This window comes from Miniopterus schreibersii, assembly GCF_964146895.1.
Source record: "Miniopterus schreibersii genome assembly, chromosome: 11".
Classification (NCBI taxonomy): domain Eukaryota; kingdom Metazoa; phylum Chordata; class Mammalia; order Chiroptera; family Miniopteridae; genus Miniopterus; species Miniopterus schreibersii.
In genome coordinates this window covers 67,466,378-67,483,992 of record NC_138111.1, presented here as the reverse complement: position 1 = coordinate 67,483,992, position 17,615 = coordinate 67,466,378, and the positions used below count along the sequence as shown (strand labels likewise).

The following is a 17,615-nucleotide window of genomic DNA, read 5'->3' as shown; positions in this document are numbered from 1 at the left end:
CTTTCTGCTCCCAGGGCACTGGCAGCTCAGCTCCACTGGAGAGGCCTTGTGCACAGGGACCTGCCTCCCCTGGTCCAAGGTTGTGAGGGCTGCTCTCAGCCCTGACTGCCCGGCACCTGAGGCCTGACTGGCCCTGCTGGCTCACTTGCCCACATGCTTTGTTCAAAGGAGGAGCAGAAAAGCAGGAAGAAAAAGAACTCCAAGAGGAAGCTGACTCCCAACACCACCTCCACCTCCACCTCTGCCAGTACCACCTCTGCCAGCACCACCTCGGCCTCCACCACCTCGGCCAGCACCACCTCGGCTTCCACCACCTCGGCCTCCACCACCCCTGCCTCCACCAGCACCGCCTCCACCAGCACCGCCAGCAGCCAGGCCTCGCAGGAGGGCAGCTCGCCCGAGATCCCGCCCGAGGCGCACAGCAGCAGCCTGGCCGACCATGAATACACCGTGGCCGGTGCCTTCACTGGGGCCCAGGCAGGCCGTGCCTCTCAGCCCATGGCCCCTGGGGTCTTCCTTACACAGAGGCGGCCCTCCGCATCGTCCCCCAACAACACCGCTGCCAAAGGTACCGTACCTGCCAGCCCTAAGCAGCCTAGACTTGCAGACTGTCTCCGTAGATGACCACAGGTTTCCTCTGTCCCACCGTAGCCACTTGCGTCTGTGAGGCAAATGGTCTCTTTCGAGGTCGAGGGGCAGCCTCACACACCAGGGGTGTCTGGTTACCTGTGTGGTCCGGTCCTCGGACCCCACTTGGAGTCAGGGTGTGGTAAATGGTTTGCCAGGGTTCTCTGGGAGGGGCTATGGTGACCGGCCCAGGACCCTCTGTGTGAATTGGGGGTGGCACGGCTGTCGGCATCTCCACTGTCAGCCCCCTAGCCCCCTGGCCCCCTGGCCCCCAGCCTCCTGGCCTGGTGAGTGGTTGGCTCACTTCTTCCTCAGAGGACTTGTGCTCCCATCAGTGTCCTTCATCCTGGCCATGAGACGCAGCCAGTTGTGGATGCGGCTAATGTGGCTCCACGTGGCCCTGCTGCCAGGAGATGGGGCAGGGGCCTCACACCATCACATTGCCATTGTCCTGCCCTGTCCCACACTGGCTTCAGCCCCACCCCTTCATCACCGCCCCCTTGTCAGTGTAACCTCTGAGCTGGGAACTTTGTCGAAGATTTGTGATTTTAGAGGGCACGGAGCCCCCAGGCTTGGGTGTCACAGGCCCATTTTACAGCTGATGGAAGTGTTAAGGGGGGGTATGCAGGCTCCTCACCCCCATGCTGCTCCTCTCACCCTCTCACACATCTATCTTCCTTTTTGTGTCCCCTCTTCTACCCCTAGGAAAACGTACAAAAAAGGGCATGGCCACCGCCAAGCAGAGGCTTGGGAAAATTTTGAAAATTCATCGGAATGGAAAACTGCTCCTTTAAAGTGTGGAAAGCCAGGATCCTCTGCTCCGCTCAGGACCCCGGAGCCCCGCCACAGCATCCGCCCCCAGGAGGGTGGCCATGCTGCCTCGCCCCGGGAGGGCCTGGCCTCCTCCCAGCCACCACTCCCCACACACGAGCAAGCGCCCGTTGCTTTAGCAGGCGGAGCTCACCAATGCGGACAGATGTCCTTTTTCCAGTTGCTTAGAGTGACCAGCTCCTGAAACTCGGCCCTGCCAGTTTGAGGACCATTCCAGTTTCAGGAAGCCTCTAGGCACCCCCGAGCGTGGTTGTGATTGCAGGGCATCTGCAGCTCTGCTGGGAGCATGAGTCCTTCAAGGAAGGAGGAGTGAGCCAACCATTCATCAGGCCCAGCGTCTGAGCCAGCCACAGGCTGGTAGCCTCCAGAGGCTTAAAAAAAGGCAAAGAACACTAGAGAGGAAGAGGAGGAGAAAGCAGGGTGTTTCTGTGCCCCCCATCTCTTCCCACGTGATTCTCCGACATGTCCAGAGAGCATTCATTCTGGCCAGGAGAGGGGGGCCTCCAAGCCTCCCTGGCCTGCATGTGGCAGGCCAGATGGTGGGTGTCGCCCTCTGAATGCCCAGGGCATTTCTAGGAACGACTGGGGCCGGCAGCAGGGTCAGTGTGTTTGTGGGCAGGGGAGCCACCGTGGGATCCCCAGCCCTGATGTGGGGTACAGGGGGCCCAGGCAAAGCCACATGGGTGGGTCCTGTCCAGCCCCACTGGCTATACTCCCAAAAGCACTTGTTAGCCAAGGCTCCCTGCCCCAGGCCTGGCGAGGTGGATGGTGGCTGGGTGGCCCGAGGATGTGGGGGGCCTGGCACTCCTGTCTTGTCACCTGTCACTTGGTGTCGAGTGCATGGGTGGCTCCTGGACCGAGAGTCCACCCATCGTCACGGAGGGGCTGGATTTGTTTCTCAGGCAATCCTGTATTTTAATTTTAGATGTATTTCCTGAAGCATATTTTTCATAGAATGTAGCGTGTAAATAGCTTTTTAAAAAACTTCTTTTTTATAAGAGTAAAAGTATCTTTAGGAATTTCTTTGTAGAGTCCTTCATTAACATTTATACGAGTTTTTTGCCGAGTCTGATGAACAGTTGGGTTTCCAATGCTTTTCCTTTTTCTTTCTTTTTTTTTTTTATTGTTACGGTTATTTTTTTTCTTTTAGGGACTAAGGTATTGCCTGAAAAACAAGTGATGTCTGTGCAGCCTTATATCTGTCTTTACAGAAGCAAACAGTACACAAAAGATCTCTTTCAGACCTGTTTGAAGATGAGTCTTCAACTTGAATACCAGCTTTCTTTCCTTCTTGTTGATGAAGGGGTGGGGTACAGTTATTTTACTAGCACCTTGTGAAGTGTTCTGTGTTTTGTGATGCTGTAATTTATTAATGTTTGTAGCTTTTTATATTTGTACATTTCTTATGAGCTTTGTTTATATGCCCATCCCTGGGTGTTCTGTTCATGCAGAGAGGCAGCTTCGTGCAGGCCTCGGCCCCGGCTCAGCCTGTCGGGCGCGGCCGCCGGGCCTGGAGACTGGGCAGGCGGCGCTCATGGACCCGACTATTCCAACCCAGCGTTTTGAAGGTTTCCTTGCCTGTCATTGTTGAACATTTATATAATCTAACCCAGCCATCAAACTGTTCTCTCTCTCTCTTATTTTTTAATTTTATTATTATTTTGGCAACATGTACATTTCTAACAAAGTTTATCGTGGCTATTAAAGTGTTTTATTTCCCAATTCATATTACTCTTGTATCGAGTCCATGAGGTCTAAGGCAACTTAAATCAAAGTTTTAAAAGAGTAAAGATATTTCAGGTTTTGTACAGAACCATGTCTGTGTCATTTCTGCCTCATTCACCGACGCCCATCCTGGCAGTGAGGGTGGTAGGGGTCCTCAGTGGGGTGGGGGGTGCTGTGGTCTGGGGGTGAGGTCTTGTGCACCCCACGGGCTGGGTGTGAGGGTGGGCAGTCAGGCCAGGCCCCTGTCCACACCAGGGCTGCCACTGTTCCCCTCAGAATTCCTTGGATTGCCTATAGGGCACACACTGCCCTGCACTCCAGGCCGGCCTGCAGGGATGGGCAGAAGAGACCCTCAGGGCAGGCAGCCTTTGAGATGCCAACTTCACCAGCCCTGGCCCCAAGCATCCTCGAAAGCTAAATAAAACCTTATGGTTCACAGGTGGACAATTTAGCTGAGTCCAATGTGCACGGGGCCAACCCTTGGAGGCACTCAGGAGCCATACAGGGTTTCAGTCTAAATCTGACATTCACAGCAAATGAACAGAGGCAGAATTCACTCCCCCCCACGGACGTGGGGCAGGCACACTGATCATCAAGGATTGGGCGTCAAGGAAAACCAGCTGGCTGGAGGGGCTGCTGCAGAGGAGCACGGGCTGCCTGGCTGCTGGCCACCTCGGGCACCACTGGGTCTGGGCACAGGATGTTCTCCCCACATGCCCACAGCTCGAGTCCATCCCACTGGACCCCGCAAGAGGTATGGCCTCTTCACATCCCCAGGCCAGGCATTCAACCTGTCCAGGCAGCCTTCCCATCGCTACTCAGATCCAGCCAGACTCTGCCTTGTGGCTCCCGACACCCTCACCTCACAGATACTAGGGGACCAGGCCTGGCCTGTGGCTGCTCTCTGTAGCCCCTGCAGGCCCAGCTCTGGACCCCCCACTATGCCAGGCTGGTTGGCCCCTGAGCCGGGTCTTGGAGGCCTAGCTGTGCTCCTTGGGTCCCTTGGCTGTTGGTATTGACCTCCAGAGGCTGTAAAGGAGCTGGAGGCCTGGAGCCCAGGGAAGGGCTCCCAGAGGCTGCCCACAGTCCCCCCTGTTCCAGGCCCTGTCCTGGTCTGCGCCCACGCAATCTTGGCCCTGTGTGGCCTGGCCCTGCCTTGGGACCTCACTGTGGCCCCATTTGCAAGGTGTTTGGGTGTATCTGCGCAAAAACCTGAGACTCATATCTCTGGGTGTGTCTGTGGAAGGGGCAGCGAGGGGCCCAGGTCTATCAGTTCGAGGCTGAGAGCCCCATGACCGTGAACTGGGAGGGGAGGGGCTGAATGTGCCCGGGCATGGCCCACGGGTGAGTAACAGTTCCAACTCCTTCCTCCTTGATAGTGTCCCACTCAAAGGGCAGGCTGGGGGCCAGCCGGAGGGGCCTGGCAAGCCCAGCCACCAAGGCTCCCCAGGGAGTTCAGTTCAGGCCAGTCCTTCACCTGGGCCTTCACCACGGGCTTCCCTGCGATGCCAGGAGAAGCCCCTCTGGAGCCCTCTCCAGGCACCTGGACCCATCATGCGCGCAGTCCACTCTCAGGGTCTCAGGACCAAACCCAGAGCTGTGTCCCCAGCACGGCAGGACCACAGCACGCTGACCGACACAGGGCAGCAGGCCCTGAGGCCTCAGAGCTGAGACCTCTCCTCCCCAGGCTGCTCACCAGCCCGGCCCGCAGGTGCCCTGACAGTGCCAGGCCCTCGGGTGCAGGGGCGAGCCTGGCAGGGTCTCTTCGCCATCATTTTTAAAAAATTTATTTTAAATTTATTTTTATTCTTGTTCAAAATATTACAGGTGTCCCTTTTTCTCCCCAGTGACCCATCCATACCACACCTCCCCAGTCCCTGTCCCCACCATCGTCCGTGTCCTTGGTTGTGCATAGATGCATATAAGTTCTTTGGTTCCTCTCTCCCCCTCCCCCCACCCCCCTTCCCCATCCCTCTGACATTCGTCAGTCTGATCCCTGCTTCCATGTCACTGAATCATTTCTGTTCATCAGTTTATTTTGTTCTTTAGACTCCACATATAAGTGAGATCATGTGATGTTTGTCTTTCTCTGCCTGGCTTATTTCTCTTAGCATAATACTCCCCAGGTCCATCCATACTGTCCCAAAGGGCACAAGATCCTCCTTCTTTACGGCTGCGTAGTATTCCATGTGTGTGAATGTCCCACAGCTTTTTATCCACTCAGCTACTGATGGGCACTGGGGCTGTTTCCAGAGTTTAGCTATTGTAAACTGCACTGCTAGGAACATAGGGGAGCATATACTCTTCCTGATTGGTGTTTCAGGATTCTTAGGATATATTCCTAGAGGTGGGATCACTGGGTCAAAAGGCAGCTCCATTTTTAATTTTTTGAGGACCCTCCACACTGTTTTCCATAGTGGCTGCACCAGTCTGCATTCCCACCAGCAGTGCACCAGGGCTCCCTTTTCTCCACATCCCCTCCAGCACATGTCGTTTGTTGGTTTGTTGATGGAGCCATTCTGACAGGTGTGAGGTGACACCTCATTGTTGTTTTAATTTGCGTCTCTCTGATGATTAGTGAGCATTTTCTCATGTGTCTCCTGGCCATCTGCATGTCATCATTTTGCAGCCCCTGGCGGCAGGTGACTGGTGTGAGACTGGAGCACCACTATCTTGTTGAGTTGCCCCAGGGGCCGCAGGATGCCAGTGGTTGGGGTCCTGGGGTTCCCTCTGCGAGAAGAGCTGCCTGACCAGCAGAGAACTTTGCAGAGAAAACATGAAGACTTGCGTGTTAGGCCTCAGAGATGCGCAGGCTCTGACAGGGATACACGTGCAGCCACAGCCTGTGACTGAACATTGCATAAAGAAACACATGGCCCTTAACTCAGCTTTCCAAAGTTCAGTTGGATTCCAGAGTCATTTTCTGAGTAGCTAGTGTGTGCTGGGCCATTGAGAATCTCCCAGTCTTCATCAAAGCCGACAGCAAGCCCACTTTGCCGAGGAGGACACCTGCTGCCCTGCACCTCACAAGGAGCCCAGGCCTTGCCAGCTCTGGGACCCCCACCATCTCCTGCTCCCTTGGACAGTAGGACATATGGTGTCCTCTAAAATCCCAAGTGTGTGTGTGTGTGTGGGGGGGGGGTGTCTGAGATGTCCCAGGAGCCACCCATGGGAGATGAAAGTGTCTTCAGCCAACGTGAGCAAAGGCCCTGAGGCAGGCAGTCAGGACTCAGGGTGCTAAGATGGTACAAGGTGAGGCCACAGCCAGCACAGTGAGGACCAAGGGCATACACATGGGGGCCGTGGTGGGCCCTGGGGAGGCCCAGCATGCTAGCGAGGAGGTGCAGTGCTTCTTTTGGGGAGCAGCCTACTGGGGGGGAGGGCTGAGGACAAGGGCTCCCTTCACTAGGGGCCCCCTCTCCCCCTTGCCCTGTGCCCCATCAGCATATCCCCATGGTCTCTGCGTGGGTGGGGAGCTCAGCACTGCAGGCAGCTTGGCCTGTTTTGCATGGACTGCTGTCTGAACAGAGCCAGTCCCAGAACCTCCAGGAAAGGGTCCTGCTGGGCCCCTGGGGCAATACTGAGATTGACCAGTAGAGGGCAGGGGAGGGCCGGGAACGAGCAGGCCTGGGACCGCAGGAGCGGAGCTCCGAGTGGCTCAGCGCCTGGTGTGGGGCAGGCTGGAGGGAGGAGGGTGCCGGCAGCAAGTGCTGGCAAGCAGATAGTAACAATCAGATCAGCTTCGTCCTGAAAGCTTTAAGTGTCAGGTGTGCCAGGATCTGTGTTAGCATCAGGCACGTTAGCGCACTCTGAGGAAAGGCCTACGGTGGTCTTTATCTTACCACAGGGATACTGAGGCACAGAGCCTAACAGCTTGTGGAGCTGGGGTTCAAGGTCAAGTAGGCCAGCTCCAGGGCCCTTGGGCTTATGAGACAGACCCCCAGGGAGACCTTCCCATAGAAAGTGGCCAGATGGGCAGCTCCCCAGGGCCCCAAGAGGAGGAGCTGTGCCTGAGCAAAGAAAAGTGAGCCGCTGTGCAAAGGCCCTGAGGTGGGGCCAAGAGAAGTGTCTGTCTTTGAGGAGGCAACTGGAATGAGGCGCTGTGCTCAGGGCAGGAGGTGGTGAGGTGAGACAGGGCAGCAGGCCAGGCCCACGCTGTGGCAGGTGAAGCTTTTCTAAAGGGCAGCACCCCTGCACCAGGCACTCCCCTTTATCACAGGGGTCTCCCTCTTTCCAGCCAACCATCTCTCTCCATTCCTCCCCCTCTGGGCCCTGCGCACCCACCTCTGTGCACAGCCCTGAGCAAGGAGACCTCTTGGAGATGTGGACACTGAGGCAGGTTTTGTGCAGGACACATTTGCAGGGAGGTCTCCCCTCTTTGTCCACAATACTGAGAGTCTGAACAGGGTGTAGGAGAATCAAGAGGGCTCCTCATCAAGAATTTAAAAAAGACGCTGCTGATGTAAAAATCTAGGCTGTGTTCCCAGCCCTATGAGCAAGTCTCTTTAACAGTAACTCCCAATAATAATGGTGCATGCGAGTCATGTCAAAGGCACTAGACAGCAGTGCTGAATTTCACGAGTTTGTGCAGTGACTGTGCTGCCAGTGTGGCCACACTTCCTGAGGGCATTCTGTGTTCTGGGCGCGTGCTCAGGCTGTATCCCCTGATGTGAGTGGCTGCATTTGCTGGCTCAAAGAGCTCTTGGCTGGCTCCTGCCCAGGTTGGCTGCGTGACCTGTTTCCTCATCTGCAGAGCTGGTAGGCAGTGGCTGCAACCCCACACAGAGGGGCTGTAGGGCGGACTCCTCCCTGCAGGCCTGCATTCCTATTAGGCCCTCTGCTGGGGCACTCCCGCTCTTCCCCAGCCTGCCCTAAGGACTTCTTCGGTGTGTGATCTCTGGCAGGCCACTTCTTTCTGGGCTTCTTCTTCTGCCTGCCTTCTAGGTGATAAGGAGAGGCATTAAGGGGAGGGGGCAACTGGAGCTAAGGGGGAAGCTGTCCCACTCAACCTGGCCCACATCCTCTCCACCATGGCCGGCAGAGGACTCCCTCCCCCACTGGGGGTGGGTCCAGCAGGACTCAGTCGGGCCTTAGGCAGCCTGGCCTGGCCTGAGAGGTCTCCAAAGGTGTGCCGTACCCCAAGGGGCAGGGGTGTGAGGCTGCTCCCCTTGGCATGTTTGGTTGTATCGATGCTCAATAAAACATTTACCCACTTCCAATGTTCTGTCTCCTCATATTTGGAAGAGAATCCTTACTTTTCACAACTCAGTTTTGTGTCCCCACAACCCAGTGGACAGAGGGATGCTGGGTGGGGCAGCCAGTCTCAAGAGGACTGATGGCAGGAGGGGAGTCCAGGCCAGGCTGTCGGGCGGCCTGACAAATGGCCTCTCTCCTTAGCCGCCAGCCCGCCTTTCCCAGGCTGAGTCCTGCCGGCAGCCTCATCCAAACATCCCTGGGGATGCCACCTCGGCAGAAAAATGATGCTGTTCCATTAACATCTGACACGGATTTGCAGGCCCCAAACAGACGAGCGTGCATGTAAACACCCGGCCTGGCCAGGCCCTCGCTGGCTCAAAGAGGATTCCTCGTAATTAATTGTCCTCCTGCTGGCCCAGCCAGTGTTATTTCAAGATTGCAATTCCTCCTCGCCTCCCACAAACAGCACTTACCAAACAGCGGATGTACCGGCTCTTGTAGGAAGGACAGAGAGGGTTCCTGGCTCAACTTTTGGGCATCAATTTTTTTCTGGTAAAATGGAGCCATCACCCTGGCCTCCCAGTGATCGTGAGAACAGGGTCCACATGCCTGGCATGGGCCAAGCCGGAGCATCTCCCACCTGCTGGCATGCTTTCTCCAGCTGTCCGGTGGAGTGGGTCAGGTGCTGAGCAACTCACACTGGCTGGCATGCTCTCTGGGCTGCCCCGTGGAGTGGGTCAGGGCCTGGCAGAGCCACACAACACTCCCACCATGTGCCCAGCAGGCCAGGGCTACAGCTTATCATTTCCATGCAACTGGGTGGATTTTATAAGTGGTAAGGCTGCCTTGATGTCCTTTTACCCCGAAGAGAGAGGATTTGTTCTAGAATGCTGTTCTAGAAAGTTGTCTGGAATCAGTGATACCTCCTGTGTACATGTGTACAAATAAGGCCTTTTCCTCAGAATTTACGAAAATACCTGACTTTGCCTATGGCTGCCCTCGGGGGTCTCGCTGCTCTGCACCCTCATCTGATAGGTACACCGCCCCTGTGAGCTGCAACACGGGGACAGTCATCTTCCATTCAGGGACAAACCAGTGCCTGCTCACAGGTGCATCCGCACATTGTGTATTAGGATCAGTATCTTTGCTCAGAAAGTCATTTATTTCACCCGTAAATCTGGGGGGAAACAGTCTACTTCCTTATTTGTTACTTTTTAAAGCACCTAACTCTGATCCCTGAAATGTGTTGTAATTCGTAGCTGAGAGCTAGGGCCCACGTTTATCATCCACCCAGGTGCCTGTGGCCAGGGTCACACAGACAGATGGGGGGTTTCTCCTGGTGGCTGTGTTTTAAGCTCTAGAGAAGTTTATCAGCATCTTCACTCTGCTCCTCCGGGGTGTCTAGGAGCTCCGTGGGATGGGGGCTCCTTGAGAAGGAGGCGTCCTGGGCTCGTGGCAGACGTGAATAAGGACACTTTCGGAGGATCCTTCTTCTTCCTTCCTCCTTCCTTCCTCCTTCCTCCCTCCTTCCTCCCTCCTTCCTCCTCTCTTCCTTCCTCCTTCCTTCCTCCTTCCTCCTTCCTTCCTCCTTCCTTCTTCTTCCCTCTTCCTTTCTTCCCCCTTCCTTCCTTCCTTCCTTCCTTCCTTCCTTCCTTCCTTCCTTCCTTCCTTCCTTCCTCCCTCCCTCCCTCCCTCCCTCCCTCCCTCCCTCCCTCCCTCCACAAGCACAGACATTCTCTGGACTTAGCTCCCCCGTCTCTACCACACAGTCTCCCGGGACCCCCAGAACTCTGGGCCCTCCCGTGGGGTGCCGCACAGCCACATCCACTCTGCTGCTCTAACCTTCACTCCTGGGTTCCTTAGGCCTTGGGCATCCTTCTCTGCTGCCCTAACCCCACAAGCCTAGACTGGGTTGGTCTGGCTTTGTCAAATCTCAGGGACCTGTTGGCACCCCCAACCCTCCCTCTCTGGCACCCGCTACCACAACCTCTCTTCCCAGGAACCTCCTATACCAACCCTGCCCTAGCTCTGTCACTCTGATTTTCTTCCTCACGGTCCCCAAATTTAGCCCAAACACCTTTCCTCTGGTAACTCTGAAGCTCAGCCATCAGACTCCTCACTAACTGCCTATGGGATCCTCATATTCCGGACCCTCCAGCCTCTTGTGCCCCAACTCCTGCAGCCCCAGCAGGAGTGGTCTAACAGGCTCATCCTGGCCCATTTTACTCCTCAGGATAGTGTCTGTGGGACCCTACACTGGGCCCTGGAGCCATGAGGAGCCCCAGCTCTGGGCAGGCAAGGGCACCAGTGACTGGTGGATGGTGGGAAAGCAGGGTGCACTGAAAGATGAGGGACCCCTGAGGGGGAAGGAAACAGGAAGGAGACGGGAAAGCACAAGTGGAACTTTGAGAAGAGATGGTGCCCCCAAAGCAGGGAGAAGAAGGGGGTTCCACATAGAGGATACATGGTATGTGTGGGGCAGAGCCTGGGCTCCCTGGGCTGCAAAGGTGGGGTAATGAGTGGGGGCTGTGTTGATCCTTGCCCTGCAGGGTGGATCAGGACAGACTAGCATCCGAGAGCCCTTCTGGGTCCTGACGTTATCACTGCTTCCTCTTGTGAGTCTGTTGATTCATGGCAAGGGCTGATGGGCAAGGGGTCAGGGGCAAGGCTAAGCCAGCCAAGATGGGGGCTGACCACTTCCTCTGTGGTGGGTTGGAGTAACCCATTCCTGCAGGCCTGAGGCATCTAGAAGCCTTGATGGCAGGGTACAAGGCCCCTGACACAGCCTTAAGCCATTCCAGGTGAGTGCCTTCAGACCTCAGTCCCATACACCAACTGATAGGGAGCTTATACCCTCCCAGACACTCTGCCTCACCCCAAACTTGGCTGGCCTCAGAGAGCTGGAGCCTCCGAGGCTCTGTGGGGTCTGACAAGAAGGTTTCTCTGTGCCTTGGCTCTGGGGCTTAGGCCACAAACCAGGCCCAACAGAAATGGGAATGCATACCAGTGGGTGACTGAGACCAAGTGACACAAGTGACATGGGTGTCCTCAATGGCCCATCTAAAACCATGGCTCAGCATTCTTATCTCCTGTGTGAGCTCAGCTTACACCATGCCCCAACAGGAGAATTATTTGAGGTGTTCCTGCAATGCCCAAAGGCCCTGCCCTGCTGAGCTTTCTCCTACAGAGGGGCCACTGGCTGCACCAAACTAAACCTGTAGTATACTCCTTCTGGGGGAGCTAGGGTGAGAGGTTCAGGCAGAGACTGAGTGGTATGGCTCTGGAGTAAGGGCCACTTACCTGTTGAGTGTCTAGCCATGCTGCCCCCAAGCAGGAGACCCACTAGCCCCATCCTTCTGACACCGGTCACACCACCCTTGTGAAAGGGTCTGTGGGTTGCGGTCAGCCTGAACCCACTCTACATAGAAGGCTCTAAAGAAAGACCAGGCAACCTCAGGGTGCCTTGGAGCTTTTACTATTCCACTCCGGTTCAGAGCTTGAGGAAGCCAACCCTTGTACACACCATGGCCCCTCCCACGTACACCAGGCCCAGTAGAGGCAGCCACAAACAGCATATTGCATGGTTGATCCAGGCAGGTAGCCCAAGGCTGGTTACAGGCAGTGTCTGACATCAACCTGTACCAGAACCCTGCCCACATGGACTCAGAACCAACAACTAATGGAGGACTTCAGACCACACCAAAGTCTGACCTAACTAGAGACACAAGCGGTACACCCAAAGGGAGGTGCCTTGGAGGGCGGCCCTGCACAACAGTTTATACACTGTGATTGAGGTCTATCCCCCTTTTTTTTTTTAATCCTCAGAGGATATTTTTTCCATTGCTTTTCAGAGCGAGTGGAAGGGAGAGAGAGACATTGATATGAGAGACACACATCAATTGGTTGCCTCCTGCACATGCCCAGACCGGGGCTTGGGATTGAGCCTGCAACTGAGATATGTGCCCTTGGCCAGAATAAAACCTGATAACCTTCAGTCTGAGAGTTGATGCTCTAACCACTAAGTCAGACCAGCTAGGGCGAGGTCTATCTTTATAGTCAGCCATCTTGAGGGTTAAACCTACCCATGAACAGGCCAACAGCATTCAAGACCCAAGTACAACAAGAGGGCACACATAGCCTACACAAGAGACATTCTTGGAGCCCCCAGCTCAAGTGATCTGGAAGATTGTGCAACTGAGTCCCACAAGACACTTACAACATAAAACCATTATAACAAGTTTGGGAGTCATAGCAGATCTACCTAATACACAAAAATGCAGACAAAATGGGGCAAAGAAAGAAACATGTCCTAAATGAAAGAGCTAGAGAAATCCCCAGAAAAAGAATGAAATGAAATAGAAGCAACCAAGATACCAGATGCAAAGTTCAAAACAATGGTTATAAAGATGCTCAAGAACCTTACAGAAAGAATGATTGATTTCAGTGAGAACTTAAATAAAGAGGGAGTAAACATAAAAGGGACATAAAAATAAACAACAAAAAAGAACCAGACAGAAATAAAGAATACAATATCTGAAATGAAGAGTACACTAAAAGGAATGCCATGGCTGGCATGGCTCAGTGGTTAGAGTATTGGCCCACACACCGAAGGGTGACATTTGATTCCAGGTCAAGGGCATGTACCTGGGTTGCAGGTTGAATCCCCGGCCCCAGTTGGAGCACATACAAGAGGCAATCAATTGATGTGTCTCTTTCACATTGATGTTTCTCTTTCTCTCTCTTCCCGTCCCCCTCCCTTCTACTCTCTTTAAAAATCAATGGGAAAAAATATCCTCAGGTGAGGGTTAACAACAACAACAAGAAAGAATACACTAGAAGGAATCAACAGCAAGTTAGATGAAGCAGAGGATCAAATCAGCAATTTAGAGAACAACAGAAAACACCCAAGCAGAACAGCAAAAAGAAAAAAAATAATTTTTAAAACTGAGGAGAGCCTAAGGGACCTCTGGGACAACATCAAGCATAACAACTTCTGCATCATAAGGCTATCAAAAGGCGAAGACAGAGACCAAAGGATCAAAAAACAGTTAGGGACATAATGGCTGAAAATTCCCTAACCTGGTGAAGAAAAAAGACATAGAAGTCCGGGAAACACAGAGGGTCCCAAAAAAGATGAACCCAAAGAGGCTCACATCAAGACACATCATAATTAAAATGGCAAAGGTTAAAGATAGAGAATCTTAACAGCAGCCAGAGACAGTTACCTACAAAAGAGCTCCCATAGGCTGTCAGCTGATTTCTCAACAGAAACATTTCAGGCAAGAAGGGACTGGCATGAAATATTATAAGTGATTAAAAGTAAGGACCTACAACCAAGGTTACTCTACCAGCAAGGCTATTACTTAAAATTAAAGGGCAAATAAAGAGTTTCCCAGACAAAAAAAAAAAAAAGTTAAAGGAATTCATTACCACCAAACCAGTATTACAAGAAATGTAAAAGGGTATTGTTTAACTAAAAGAAAGGGGGGGAGGGAGGGAAGGAAAGAGGGAGGGGGAGAGAGAGAGAGAGAGAGAGAGAGAGAGGAACATAGGTATAAAGAGTAAAATGGGAATAAACAAATACCTATCAATAATTTCTTAAAATGTAAACAGATTAAATGCACCAATCAAAAGACATAGGGTAGTTGAATGGACAAGAAAAAAGGACCCATATATACACTGTCTAGAAGAGACTCACCTTAGAGCAAAATATACACACAGGATAGAAGATATTCCATGTAAATGGAACAAATCAAGCTGAAGTAACAATACTTATATCAGACAAAATAGATTTCAAAACGAAGGTCATAACAAGAGACAGAGAAGGACACTATATAATACTAAGGAGATCAATCCAACAAGAGGATGTAACCCTTGTAAACATATATGCACCCAATGTAAGAACACTTAAATATATAATTAAAATCTTGGTTGACCTAAAGGGAAAGATTGATAGTACTATAGTCATAATATGAGGTTTTAACACCCCAATGACATCAATGAATTAATCTTCCAGACAAAAAATCAAAAAGGAAACAGCAGCCTTAAACAATGTAATAGATCAGATGGATTTAATTGGTATTTACAGAGCATTTCACCCCAAAGCAGAATATACATTCTTTTCAAGTGCATATGGAACATTCTCTAGGATAGACCACATGTTAGGACACAAACAAGTCTTAAAATTCAAGCATTTTCTCTGACCAGAATGGTATGAAACTAAAAATCAATTATAAGAAAAAAACAAACACCTGAAAGAAAGACGAACACATGAAGGCTAAATGACACACTACTGAACAATGAATGGATCAACAATGAGACCAAGGAAAAAAATCAGAAGTTACTTTCAGACAAGTGAAAAAACACGCACAACAACCACAAGTCTAAGGGATGCAGTGAAAGCTGTTCTAAGAGAGAAATTGATAGCATTACAGGCCTACCTCAAGAAACAAGAAATATCTCAAATAAACAATCTAACCTCACACCTAAAAGAACTAAAAAAAGAACAACAAACAAAGCCCAAAGTAAGTAGAAGGAAGGAAATAATAAAGATTAGAGTGGAAATAAATGTCATAGAGACTAAAAACAACAACAATACAAAATATCAATGAAACCAAGAGTTGGTTCTTTGAAAAGATAAGCAAGATAGATGAACTTTTAGCCAGACTCATCAAGAAACAGAGAGAGGACCCAAATAAGTAACATCAGAAATGAAAGAGAAGTCACAACTGACACCAGAGAAATACAAAGAATTATAAGAAAATATTATGAACAACTAACTATAGGACAACAAATAGGACAACCTGGAAGAAATAGATAAATTCTTATAAACATACAACCCCCCAAAATGGAATCAGGAAGAATCAGAAATGTGTATATGTATATGTATATGTATATGTATATGTATATGTATATGTATATGTATATGTATATGTATATGTATATGTATATTGTTGTTGTTCTTAAGCCTCACCTGAGGATTTTCCCCCCATTGCTTTTCAGAGAGAGTGGAAGGAGGTAGGGAGGGTGGGGGGAGAGAGAGAGAAACATCAATGTGAGAGAAACACATCAACTGGTCACCTCCTGCATGTGCCCCAACCAGGGGCAGGGAATGAACCACAACTCAGGTAAGCGCTCTTAGCTGGGAATCGAACTCACAACCCTTTGGTGCATGGGCTGATGCTCCACCCACTGAGCCATGCCAGCCAGGGCCAGAAAATCTGAATAGACTGAGTGCAACTAATGAAATCAAAGCAGTAATTAAAAAAAAACTCCCAGCAAACAAAAGTCCTGGACCAGATGGCTTCACAGGTGAATTTTAACAAACATGCAGAGAAGAATGAGCACCTATCCTTCTCAAGCTCTTCCAAAAAATTCAAGAGAAGGGAAGACTCCCAAGCTCATTTTACAATACCAGCATTATCTTAATTCCAAAACCAGATAAAGACACTACATAGAAAGAAAATTATAAGCCACTATCCCTGATGAGCATAGATACAAAATTCCTCAACAAAATATTAGTAATAACAGATCCAGCAATACATTGAGAAGATCATATACCATGATCAAGTGGGATTTATTCTGGGGATGCAAAGGTTGGTACAATATTCACAAATCAATAAACATAATACACCACATAAACAAAATGAAGGATAAAAATCACATAGTCATATCAATAGATGCAGAAAAAGCAATTGATAAAATCTAGCACCCATTATATAATAAAATTCTTAGCAAAGTGGGAATAGAGTCTTCATATCTCAACATAATAAAGGCCATATATGACAAACACTCAGCCAACATCAAACTCAATGGGCAAAAACCAAAAGAGTTTCCCTTAAGATCAGGAACAAGACAGGGGATGTCCACTTTCATCACTCTGATTCAACACAGTATTGTAAGTTCTAGCCACAGCAATCAGACAAGAAAAAGAAATAAAAGGCATCCAAATTGGAAAGGAAGAAGTAAAACTGTCATTATTTTCAGATGACGTTACTTTATATTAAAAACCCTGAAGATTCCACCATAAAACTACTAGAACTGATAAATTAATGCAGCAAAGTAGCAGGATACAAAATTAATATTCAGAAGTCAGTGGCATTTTAAAAAATATGTTTTTATTGATTTTAGATAGCAAGGAAGGGAGAGAGAGAGAGACACACACACACATACACATCTCTCTCTCTAAAATGTGTGAGAGAACTATCAATGGGTTGCCTTCCACACATACCCTGACTTGTGATCAAATCCACAAACTGGTCATATGCCCTGACTGGGAAACAAACTGATAACCTTTCGGTGCACAGGATGACGCTCAACCAACTAAGCCACAGGCAGAATGGCAAAGGCAGAAATTTGTGGCATTTTTATACATCAATAATGAACTATTAGAAATAGAAAACTAATAAAACAATTCCATTTACAATTGCATTAAAAAAATAAGGTACCTAAGAGTACATTTAACCAAGGTGGCAAAAGACCTATACTCGGAAAATTATAGGATACTGAAGAGGAAATTGAGGAAGATACAAACAAATGGAGGCATACAATGTGTTCATGAATAGGAAGCATTAATATCATTAAAATGTCCATACTACCCAAAGCAATCTATAGATTCCATGCAATTCTTATAAAATACCAATGACATATTTCAAGGAACTAGAACAAATATGCCAAAAATTTATATGGAACTACAAAAGACCTCGAATAGTGAAAGTAATTTTGAGAAAGCAGAATAAAGTTGGAGGAATCATGGTACTTGATATCAAACTATACTACAAGGCCACAGTAATCAAAACAGCATGGAACTGGCATAAAAACAGACATATAGATCAATGGAACAGAATAGAGAGCCCAGAAATAAACCCATGCTTTTATGGTCAATTAGTATTTGACAAAGGTGGCAAGAACATACAATGGTGTGAAGACAGTCTAATTAATAAATGGTGTTGGGCCCAGCCAGCGTGGCTCAGTGAATTGAGTATCATATCATGCACCAAGAGGTCACCATTTGGTTCCCAGTCATGGCACATGCACAGGTTGCAGGCTCGATCCTCAGTGGGGAGGGTGCAGGAGGCAACCAATCAATGTTTTTCTCTCATTGATGTTTCTATCTCTCTCTCCCTCTCCCTTACTCTCTCTCTAAAATCAATAAAAACATATTTTTTTAAAAAAGGAATGGTGTTGGGAAAATTGGACAGATACATGCAAAAATATAAAACTAGACCACATCCTTA

General features: G+C 50.0%; 1 protein-coding gene across 1 annotated transcript in view; it reads left to right on the top strand.

Annotated features, from left to right (window-relative positions):
- Positions 1-3,271, top strand: part of PHF2 (PHD finger protein 2) — an 85,233-nt gene extending 81,962 nt beyond the window's left edge. The window contains exons 21-22 of the mRNA XM_081152381.1: positions 169-568; positions 1,333-3,271. Of these exons, the coding sequence (XP_081008507.1) occupies positions 169-568; positions 1,333-1,421 (489 nt within the window). The 3' untranslated portion in view covers positions 1,422-3,271. The remainder of the gene's footprint in view (positions 1-168; positions 569-1,332) is intronic.
- The last annotated feature ends 14,344 nt before the right edge of the window (positions 3,272-17,615 follow it).